Consider the following 12242-nt stretch of genomic DNA (forward strand, 5'->3'; position numbering starts at 1 on the left):
AATGACAGAGTTTCTTGTATTTGTAGAAACACGGGGAAAATGGAAAAGGGAAGGACTTTGTTGCTCTTGGTCTCCAAAATGGTCATGTGCTGTTCAGGTAAGGTACGCGAGATGTGATGCAGGTCAACAGGTAAATCCTGTTTATTGATCCTGGGCTCAAAAAGCTCTCCTTTGGTGTACTCATGTGGCATTTGGTCCAGAATGCAATCCCACCTTGTGTGACTTTCTCTCTTGTACATGTCAGCATGCACAGGTATTCATATATTCCTTGGTACCCACTCCATTGCGGATATGAGCACAACTATTCTGCTCCCCGTCCCTGACATCATATTTTGTATTACTGGGTGATTTTAATTTTCCAAATCGTATGTTAATGCGTGGCAATGGCCTCAAAATATGTACAGTGATCTTAGCTACTCCGTAATGCTTCTTCTTTTCCTCCTACCACCTTAACAGGGGCACCATGCTGCCTACAGTTTTGCATGGAATGGTGCTTTGAGACACAAATCAGAGTCATGTCATTCCACCTCTCATTTCAGGATAAAGCTGGTCAGAGATCCTGCGAATGACATTTTTTCTTGGTTCCTGTTGAGCCAGGAAGGGTAAGGGTGGTGTTCCAGGCACCACAGAAATAATCTAGACTGAAGCTGCCTCACTACAATTAGCTGCCAATGCCATATTTACTCACAGTGGAGCACTGGAATGCCCATTACAGGAGGGCAGCTTGCCCCTTCACTTAAATGAGCCTTGGCTTCACAAAGGCCCTAGCTTTGCCACTTCCAGAAGGGACAAATTACTGGAACATTCTACTTGCCAGCCACCTGAAGAGGCTTCTAACAGAAAGCAACATATAGAACCAGACGCTATTTCAGCTGCGATACTGAGGTCATGGGGAGAAATAGGATTGTCCCCCAAATTGCAGCTACCAGACTTGTCACAGAGTGGGAATCAGGCCAGCCTGTATGGCTCAGAGGGTCACTGAGGCTTCACTCAAATCATCCTGCCCCAGTTACATGGTTGGATCTTGAATCTTTTCACTTCAAATTAAGAGCTCAGAATGCTCACAATCCCGTAGATAATTCAGGTTTCTTGGGTCAGTTTAGTGCTTTGCATTACCTCAGTACATTCCAAAGTGCTTTGCAACCAATTAGCTCTGCATTTTAAGTGTCATCGCTGTTGTCGTATAGAACACACAGCAGCCAACTTGCACAATGGAAAGGCCGCCCAGCAATGTGATAATGACCAGGGATGGTTTGATGAAGGTGCTTGCCCAGGGCACGAGGTAGAATCCTTTCATTTATATTTGATAAACATTTTGGAATCTTTCACATCCACCTGAGGGACAATTGAAGTCTCAAATAACTCCGCATACAGAAAACAGCCCCTCCAAATGTGCAGCACTCCCTCGGTGCTGCACAGCAGCATAGCTTGTGTTATCTTCTCATGGTTTCTTATGATGCAGAAGCAGTGTGACTGAGAAATTAAGCAAGTGTCACACAAAGCTGTCAAAATCTGGAAATAAAAAGGCAATATTCAGCAGATGCTGGAAATCTGAAATGAGAACAGGGTGTGTTGAAAAACTCTTACCAGGCCAGGCCGCAGGTGTGGAGAGGGAAACCAAGTTAACATTCATCATCCTGGTCTGAAACATTACCTCAGTTTCTGTCCACACATGCTGCCAGAGTTTCTCATCTGTTCTTGTAGAGCATCAGTAATAGATTACAGGATAGAAAGGATGACAAACCCAGTGTCATTTTGCAACAAAACCAGCAATATGGAGCCTGCAGGATATCTCTTGATGGGTGAGCTGATAGTATAGGAGCAACAAATTGACTTCCTCATCTGTTGTTATCCTTTTGATTTCCTGCTGACTTTTAAAATGATGAGTTGATTCTCCTCATTAGTAAGATGAACCTTGAGCCATTGCCTTTTTTGTCAATTTTTGGCAACTGTTTCTACTGCTATATAATGGTTCATTTTTCTGATCATATTTTCAATTAAACTATAGGGCAAAAAATTACAGAAACAGGTATATTCAATGATGCTGGGTGTCACTGCCCAATCACACTCAATTATTATCATAAAGTATCGTGCAAGGTATCCAGTGGATGACAAGATGTCCTTTTCAATCGTGTTCTACACCCTTGAATTTAGAAGGTTGAGGAGCTTGAGATCTGACCCAGGAATTCATCACGGTCATTACAAGAGGATTTTTTTTTCCCTCTATTGGAGGAATCCAGATCCAGGGTATTAAGGCATTATTAAGCTGGCTCACTTCAGATTGAAGAGGTAATAAGAACTACAAATGCTGGAGTCAGATAACACAGTGTGAAGCTGGAGGAACACAGCAGGCCAGGCAGCATTAGAGGAGAGGAAAGTTGATTCAGGGTCCCAACCCAAAACGTCAACTTTCCTGTTGCTCTGGTACTGCCTGGCTTGCTGTGTTCCTCCAGCTCCACACTGTGTTATCACTTCAGACTGAAGCTGTGGAAGATTGCGAAAATCTGGAATTCACTACTGTAAAAGGCTTTGGGTCACCTGAAGCTGGAACCCCTGAGGCTGTCAAAAGGACGATCAAAAAATTATTATTGGGTATAGAGCAAAGCTTGGTAATTGGAGCTGAGGTACAAATCAGCCATCACTTTGAGGACTGAATGGCCTGCTCCTGTTCCCATTCATGTTCCCAGTGTGCCCCCAAATTGTAACACGGCAATGCTAGATTCTTCTGTAAATTCTGTTTTGACACAGTTCTTCACCCATTGTTTTCTCCATGCAGCTACCAACTGGGAAGTGGTGAAGCCAATATCCTGTCAGAAGATCCGATCAATGATGGAGAGTGGCATAGAATAATTGCTGTGCGGTAAGGAATTGGAAAGCATTTCTGTTATTATATCTCGGTATAAGAATTATAATGTTATTGGACTGGTAATCCAGGCATATCAATGCTCCGGGGGATATGTGTTCAAATCTCATTACAGCAGTTAAAGGAATCTAAATTCAATTAATTAGATCATAAGAGCACAAGAAATAGGAACAGGAGTAGGCCCTTGAGCCTGCTGCACAATTCAACAGGATCATGGCTGATGCAGCATTCCTCTTGTGCCTTTTCATAATTTCATGTCATAATTTCAGGAGAAGGCCATATCTACTTCTTGGTTTCTAAACCTCAGAAATGGTGGAAAGATGGCATCTGTTTGGAATCTAAAGAATATTTTTCTCCGCAGGGAAGGAAAATCAGGATATATCCAACTAGATGGTGAGGACATTGTGAGGGGAGAGTCCAAAGGAGACAAAGTCATGGTAAACACGAGAGGAAGTGTCTACTTGGGTAAGTTTGGATTTTCTTTCAGCAGTTCCCACTAGCTTGTCTTGTGGCATATCAAAATATGAAATTGTGACTGCATGATTTCCACTACATTATATCTAGAAACAGACACAAAATGCTTGCCTTTGACAAATCCCAGCTATTAAAAGGCAATTAATTAACTTGGAAGTTTGGTTTGATTTGATTTATTGCAGCCACATGTACCTAAGTACAGTGACAAATTTTGTTTTCCAAGCAGTATAGGCAGATCAAAGCAAACAAGGACGTAGAAGTCACAGGGTGCATCGACAGAACAAGGCATATTGTTTACACTGCACAGAGAGTGCACAAACCAAGATCACCATCAGATTTGAAATTAGAGAGGTCCATTTAGCAAAGTAATACAGCGGGGAAGAAGCTGTTCTTGAACCTGTTGATGTGAGTGTTTAAGCTTCTGTACCTTCTACCTGATGGAGGAGGTTGGAAGAGAATGTTACTGGAGTGGGAGAGGTCTTTTTTGATGTTGGCAGCCTTTCCATTGCAATGAGAAGTGTTCACACAGCTTTCTGTAGTTTCCTATGGTACTGAGCAAGTACCAAGCTGTTATGCATCAGATTGAATGCTTTCTATGGTGCATCTGTAAAATTTGGTGAGGGACCTTATGGACATGCTGAATTTCTTAAGCCACCTGAGGCATTGTACCTTCTTGACTGTCACATTTATAAGAGAGGCCCAGGACAGGTTGTTGGTTCATGTAACTATTGTTTCAGGAGAGGGCCAGGCAACCAGATCCCACAAACAACCACAAGGTAAACAATTAAATGATCTCTGGTAGTCTTTTACAGCCACACAAAAGAGCAGACAGTACCTTGGTATGAGGTCTGCTGTAATAAATCATACCGCAATCAAAGCAGTACCAACTCAGTATTAACAGAGACTATGCGATTGAGTTCATAATATAGGTTTGAATTCACTATCTTCTGACTCACTGGTCAGAGAGCTACCAGCAAGTTGCCACCTCAGGTCTCCTTAGGAACCTAATTCCAGCTTCTTACGCATCTCCTGTTTTAATTGTTCCACCGCAGCTAACCTTGCCTTCAGCTGTAAAGCCACCAGAGCCTGAAATTCCCTTCCTATTATCTCCCCATCTCTGCCCCTCCTCCTTGTAAGACATTCCTCAGAACCTATCAAACTTTGGGCCTGCTAGCCCAAGCTAACATCTCTTGATGAAGGGTCTAGGCCCGAAACATCAGCTTTTGTGCTCCTGAGATGCTGCTTGGCCTGCTGTGTTCATCCAGCCTCACATTTTATTATCTTGGAATTCTCCAGCATCTGCAGTTCCCATTATCTCTAACATCTCTTTAAGTAGCTCGATGTCAATGTTTGTCCAATGATCCCACTTTGAAATGCCTGGCGGCACTTTAAGACATTGACATCATTAACATCATCAGATGTCATTGCTCATTGCAAGTAAGAGGAGTCAAAATTTGCTTGGTTACCATGAATTATTTAATCATTTCATGGATTTAATTTTAATTACTCAATTAGAAACACTGCTTACATATGTGCCCAGCCTGTCATCAATATTTGTGCTCCAAACCCAAACCAAGGATCAGTCATCATCTTCATTTTCCACCCTGATTTAGGAGAGGTAAAGGTGGGGTTGTAATCTCACTGGGCTAGTAGGTTAGAGGTCCAGGCTAGTATTCTGGAGACATGCGTTCAAACCTCAGCATGGCAGCTGGTGAAATTAAAATTCATTTCTAGAATTTGAAAGCTAAGTTCAGTCATGCCAGCCATTATCATCGATTGGTGTACAAACCCATCTGGTTCGCTGTTGTCCCTGAGGAAAAGCCCATATGTGACTCTATAGCCTCAACAATGACTTTTAATTGAAATGATCAAGGAAGCTACTCCAATCAAAGAGTAATTAGAAAATGCCTCCGTAGGAAGTTCAATCCATGCACCGTGAAAGAACGAAGGATGAAAACAAATGGACTGGAAACACGGCTTGCAGCCTGCATTTGTGTGTGCTCTTGTCACATGCCAAAATCACTGCAACAAAATTTCTATATATCCGCCCTAATGTAACATTTCCTCTCTGTTCTCAGGTGGTGCTCCAGATGTTGAACTCTTTACAGGGGGAAAATTCACCTCAGGAATCACCGGCTGCATCAGGAAGGTGGTCCTTGTAAATAAAAGACCCGACCAACATCAGGTTCAACCAGTCGACCTACGGGTTCATGCTGAGGGTGGGGTCAATGCTCGAGAGTGTCCATCATAGGCATTCAGGCTCACGAAAAGCAAAGTAGAGACTTCTGGGAAAAGGTGCTTTGCTGCTATTAAATTGGATTGTTTTGTGTTCTTTAATGCAGTCCTCTTTAACCAAAAAAAAACAAATCATCACAATGTCAGCCGACTGTATTCCATTGAATGAAGGGTTTTAGCAACTCAGCTTGGTTTATTTTGTATCTACAAGAGCCATACAAGAACACCAGCATTATCCTGAGGCAGAAGATGCTATGGACTTAGATTTTTCTAGCACTGAAGTTTGGGATGATAGTGAAGAGGAACAGCTGGTAACCAGTCTTCAACCTTTGCCTCTGAATTCTAGCACGGTGTTTTAAGGAACTCTACCCTGGCTGGTGTCTACTTGAAATGAACTAGGCCAATTCAGTCATCACTCGCTTTATTAAAACAAAGGTTCACAAGCTGCATACCTAAAATAGTGAAATATCAGAGGATTGGTGACTGTAGAAGTTATATAATTGTACAAAATATACGAAGATCTGAATTGGTACCACTGTAGAAAAATGTCGAGGGTTTATAACAATTTTACTTCTGTCTATTGGAGTAGCAGGCATTTTTTGTGCACATACACTGTTAGCTTTCCAATTATTCAGAGTGTGCTGAAGCCCACAGAGATGATTAAACCTATTCCAGAATAAATGCCCTATGCTTTGGCATAAAATGCCACATCTTCAAATATAACAAATGTGCAGGCAAGGTTACACACTCCCAAAGGTGGCCATTGAGTTTATAAGATGCATCATTAACGTTTGACATCCTTGGGTTAGGTGGGCAGAAATCAGTAATGTCAAAGCACATGTAGGGAGAAAGTTCCGAAAGCTCACTTTGTTAGGAATGTATTGATTATAGTGCTGGACTAGCAATCCTAGGGATTGGGAGTTCAAAACTCAACAGGGAAAATTGAATTTGGGCTGATGAAAACTAAAACTACCCATACCTGTCACCAGTCCCACATCATTCATTCTTAACTCTGTCAGTGTACCTAGAGATGTACAATAAAAGCCAACCTTATTTTGTAATACTCAGCCCTGGGAATGAAACTTTGTTTAATACAAAACTTAATCCTACTTTGCTTCATGTACCTTTTACAAAAATGCTTCTATTCATGATAGTTGTATCTTGAAGTCGAGGAGTTCAGCAAATGCCCGATGTTTAAATCAATGGACCATTAGAGGGGCATGGTCTTCAGGAGAAATATTTCAATACCTCTTCGGTGTTTCTAAATCCTCGGTTTTCTGCAATATCGTTCATTAACAAATGAGTTAGACATTATGAAAAGTTGGACACGAAGCTGTTCTGACCACGTATCTACCAGATACGTAAAGGTCACTGATATTTTGAAGACAATGCCCTTTTAACTGACAAACAAGACCTTGGCCAATGTCTGAATTATTTTTCTGTTTAGTTGGCTCCTTTTGTACAGCAAGTTAGACACTTTACAAAAATAAATCTGGCGAATCTCTTTGTTCCTGTATCATGTTGGCCCACTGGTATGAATCCACCTGAAGATGCTGAAATTGTCTTAAGTTCTCAATGTGCCATCCCTATCAGTAGCTGTAAGGATTTGAGTGTTTTTTTTTAAACATTGTAAAGGTCAAGGAAGTTGTTTTAAATTTGGGGATCAACATTTGCATCCCATCTTCTGACTAAAGTCCTCCTGTCAAACAGTTCATAATGCAGCAACTGGCATGATGCATTTCTGAAATGCTAAGGGAGCAGGTAAACATTGCAAAAAGAAGTGAGCACAAGATTTAGACAGAGTTGCAAATACATCGCCTCTGGTACCAATGACATATCCTCACTCCATTCATGGGGCTTTAAATTCAGGCTCCACCAATCATACTTAATGTTTAATGAAGGATTGAATTTCTCTTTGAGATTAAAACATTCTTTGCAGTCCCAGACCTTTGTGTATTATTCAGAATTGATGGCTCTCTCAGTGAATACATCTTGTGAACCTTTTATGAAAAATGTTTGCTGGACGGATATCCAACAAAAATTCTTAAACAGAAAACAAACCAGAGCACCCTTGCATAGTTGATGTTGGTTAGAACTACTGACATCTGAGTGTAGCCAGCGCAATCACTTGTGAAGTCACTGTTAGTGCTCTAAATATTTAACTATGCATTTTGATGGTAAGCACGTCCTTGAATGTTATTGTAATATTTGATCATTTTCCATGCTTTTTTATCCAAAGACCTTTTCTTCTGTAAACTGCAGTATTAACAAAACCTGATTCCTCAATTAATGAGTGAGCATTTTCACTCCCTACCAAGGGTATGTTCTGATTAAATTGAGCAGGTTTGAGACATGCCATAGATTTATCATATGTACCTATAAAGCCTTAAGAAAAACACAATTTTACTCTACTTTGTTCAGTGGAATAATTTATAATGGCTTCATTTTTCTACTCACCATTCTTTAGGAATTAATGGTCATGGCTACACATTGGGATGTTATTGTAATTCATTCATATTCTTGTTTAAGAAATCATGTGACGAATGCCACCGGTCTCTACACCATCTTCAATTCAGCACTAGTGCTGTGGATTACTAGAATAACTAGGAAACTAAGTTCCCTTTTGCCATTTCTTTGAAATGCATCCTGGTGGTGATCAAATTCAATTTTCATTCTGCAAGCTGCCTAGGAACAAGTTCTTTATTTCTCAAGTGAAGGTCGTGGGGTGAACAGGACTGGAGAAGGATGGGGTCAGAAGGAAAATAATCAATACTTACCTGGATTAAAGTCCTGCTTCATGAAGTGAATATAAGTTTCCCCTTGGCAGTTACAGGTCTGCACATTGTACTGGCTGGTTCCAGAGTGAAGGCAGCAACTTAATACGCAACTGCTAATTATTGTAATTTCCTAATGTTACCCCTGTAGGAAGAGGCCAGTGTCTCCACTAGTCCCCATACATTGTCTCATGGGTGTTTAGAATGCACCCTCTCAGCATTTTTTATGCATTTTGTGTTAACTGAGTTTTACTAATTTGACTTCCTGATGCCAGAGTGGTCAAAAAAAAAACAGAATGAAGCAGCCAGAGAAACAGTACAGCCTGTGGTTGGCATCCTAATGATGTATTCCTGTTAGTGTTACAAAGTTATCCACATGTTGAGATATATTGACACTTCTCACTCACTTCCAGTGCCATTTCCAGACTGCATCCCTATTGTGGGCGATACAATGGCTTTGTACTTTGCAGTTCATTTCTGTTTAAGTTGCAGATGGGATTTCTGCAACTGATGAAATGAGCAGTAAGTATCGAAAGCTGTGCAACATGAAAAGAAAGTGTGGATTCAGCAGGAGACCGAGACTCCAAAATAGATTGTCCCCAGTCCATCAACAAAAATATTCATTTGTATAACTATTCAGATCTAACTATCCTACTAGCTGGGACATGCATTTTCCATGTGCTATATTAACCCATTAAAGATATCTGAAGGATAAATAGTGTTTTTATGTTTAAGGAAGTTTTTTTCTGTTACTAACTTTTGACACTGATTTGAGGCCTTGCAATGTAGATTGTTATGCTAAAAATAAAGCAGCAGTCCATTTGGAGGTTATTCAGTGACTTGTAAGGATATGACTGAACTATTTTTGAGAAAAGTAATTGGAAGCTGATTTTTTTAAAATATGTATACTTTTAATTTTGGTGGAAAAACCCCCATACTGTGATTTCTTTTCAAAATTTCAGTCTGTCTAAATAAGAGATGTTGGAAGCCCGCTACTGCCCAATTGCCAAAATAGTTCATCTCTCATGGGTCACCACGAATAAGGACTAACTGCACAATGCAGCTGATGGCACTGATTCAGAAACTTGGGTTTAAATCTATTTAATTTTTTTAAGCTTTCACTCCCTGGCCACACAAGTTCTGTATCTGGGCTTGGGGGGGGGGGCGCGGGTGGTGTCATTCATCTTGTAAACATCTGTTACCACAGAGCACAAGGCCTGATGTGACGTTCAATATTCTGTTTCTGCTGGATGGAGAGTGAAAGTTGCCATTGCCATTGTCTGAGAGGACCACTCCCTCATTACAGAGAGAGAGGATTGGTGGTGGGCTTAACCTGATGGTTCCACCATGACAGGATCAAACTGTATAAATAGAGTGAGCTTACAGAATCAGAAATTGTCACCATCTGCCAAACTTACTGCCCCCCAGTTATTTACACATACTCTTCTCTAGTGAGAGTGCCTCAGGAATGCACATGATGCTAAAGTGGGGCAGCTGAGAAATTAGCATTCACTGAAGAAATGGCTTCATCTGTTAACACAGCAACTCCCAAGTTTACCTAATGATCAATTTGAACAGGAAAACAATGACCACATTCTTTTAAAAAGGGCTTTCATGAGAATTATAGTTTTTTAAAAACTTGATATTGGTGCCTCATGATTTGCCTCTTAGATTTGCTTCTACCCAGGTCAATTTTTAGTGTAGCAAGAAAAAGACACATATTGTTGAAGCTTCTCATCTTGCTAAATCAGGATAATTCATAAGAATACAATTCAAGGGGAAAACCAACACTTATACTGCATGAGAGGAGGCAGTTGATTAATTGGCAAGTGGACTTTAATTGATGCTTTCTCCAAGGCAATTTTTAAAAAATCATTCACAGGATAAATATATTGTTCTCTAGGCCAGCATTTGTTGCCCCATCCCTAAATGCCTAGAGGAGAGTTGAGAGTCAACTACTTTGCTGCGGGTCTGGAGTCAATTGTAGGCTAGACCAAATAAGGATGGCGGTTTCCTTCCCTAAAAGACATCGAACCAGATGAATTTTCCCAACAATCAAGGATGGTTTCATGGTTACTTAATTCCTTTTTTATTCGATTCAAATTCCACTATCTGCCATGGTCACATTCGAACCTGGGTTCCCAGAACATTACCGGGGTTGTTGGATGAACAGTCTGGTGATAATCTCTTATTGGAGAGGCCATCATCTCCCATTGGCTGCCTTTGCCAGTCCATTTTCCAACAATCAGCACTCTCCTTTCAGGCAATATAAATGTTTTTCCCCTCCAGTTGGTTTTCTTGCAAGTTGTTCTGATGATTACAAGATGAGAGGCTTCAACAATTTGTTTTTCAGCAATACTCAGGTTTATTGTTTATCCCAACCACCTTCAAGAAGAGTTCCTTTCCTATTCATTTGTCATTTTTAAGGACGTGAATTTGGTTTCAATGATGTTCCTGTTGCGCTGTTACCTACAGCCCATTCCAAAATGTTCAGCCAATCTCAGTCTTTATCTGATAATCTCCTGAGTGGCCTCCATTTATCTTTGGACCATCACATTCAAAACTCCTACCTCAGTCACTGTGACAACAGAACACAAGGATCTGTACATGGTGCTAGTGAGTACAACTGGTGCCACTTTGGCAGCTTTCAGGCATTCAGTCTGAGGTGGCTCAATGTCTCAAATAATTGTTGATTAAGCAGGTGCAGACACCACAGTGTGAAGGGGCTATATACAAGCTAAAGACTCTGGAAAGGATCTTACTGCAAGTGAAGTTGCTTTGCTTTGGAGATATGACTGAAATAAACATTGTCAGCCACAGGAAATAGTGATAAACTATTTTTTGATTTAATACAGCATGGCATTTTGCTAATACTTACAGAAGAATGTAACAGCCATTTAGCATTACACATTTGTACACAGCTGTCACGGGTTGGGGGTCGGGGGGGTGGTGTGGGAGAAGTAACAGTCCAAGTGGCATGGCCTGTTGTGAGGAAATGTAAGTGAAACTAGATTCCAGTGGACACTATTGTTCTTTACCAATCAGAACTGTTTTAAGACTTTTGTAAAAAAAATAGTCCTGGCAACTATATATCAAAAATGCCACATGTTTGGTGCTTAAGCAGGTTCCTTGGGATTTGCAAGTGAACCTACTGTTGCTGTCTGTGTTCAATGCATTTTATTTAAACAATAAAAGCTTTTTAATTCACTGGAGCTGGTGTTCTGTCATATCCATTGACATCTTTAGTCCAGAGTCATAGAGTCTTGCAGCTTGGAAACAGACCCTTTGGTCCAACTAGTCTGTGCCAACAATGTTCCCAAAATAAACCAGTCTCACTTGCCTGTGATTGGCCTGTATCCCTCCAGAGCTATCTTATTCATGTACATTGTAACTATACCTGCAACCACTTCTTCCTCTGGCAGTCCAGAGAATGTTATCTGAATGATTGAAACATGGACAGTTTTGAGGTGTCTTGACAGGGTCAAGGTGGAGAGGATGTTACCTCTTCTGGGACAATCTAGAATGAGGTGTCGCCGTATAAAAATAGAGGGTCTCCCATTGCTAATGGCAAATAGTTTTTTTCAGATGGTGAGTGTCTATCGAGCACTGTTCCTGTAAAGGTGGTGAAAGCATAGAGTCCAGAATATTTCTAAGGCAAGGGTTGGTAGATTCTTGGTAAACAAAGGGTTGAAAGTTTCACAGGGATGGATGGGAATGTGGTTTTGATGTTACAATCAAATCAGACAGGTTGGGAGAGATAGTAGGGACTGCAGATGCTAGAGAATCTGAGATAACAAGTGTAGAGCTGGATGAACACAGCAGGCTGAGCAGCATCAGAAGAGCAGGAAGGCTGACCCTTTTCAGAAATGGGGGAGGGGAAGGGGGTTCTGAAATAA

General features: G+C 40.9%; 1 protein-coding gene across 10 annotated transcripts in view; it reads left to right on the plus strand.

Annotated features, from left to right (window-relative positions):
• The window catches only part of hspg2 (heparan sulfate proteoglycan 2), a 486508-nt gene extending 474950 nt beyond the window's left edge, over positions 1-11558 (plus strand). For all 10 annotated transcript variants that reach the window (XM_059655629.1, XM_059655631.1, XM_059655630.1 and 7 more), the window contains 4 exons: positions 27-97; positions 2777-2860; positions 3225-3328; positions 5416-11558. In XM_059655629.1, coding sequence (XP_059511612.1) covers positions 27-97; positions 2777-2860; positions 3225-3328; positions 5416-5588 — 432 coding nt within the window. In that variant the 3' untranslated portion in view covers positions 5589-11558. The remainder of the gene's footprint in view (positions 1-26; positions 98-2776; positions 2861-3224; positions 3329-5415) is intronic.
• Positions 11559-12242: the final 684 nt, after the last annotated feature.

This window comes from Stegostoma tigrinum, chromosome 28 (genome assembly GCF_030684315.1).
Source record: "Stegostoma tigrinum isolate sSteTig4 chromosome 28, sSteTig4.hap1, whole genome shotgun sequence".
Lineage (NCBI taxonomy): Eukaryota > Metazoa > Chordata > Chondrichthyes > Orectolobiformes > Stegostomatidae > Stegostoma > Stegostoma tigrinum.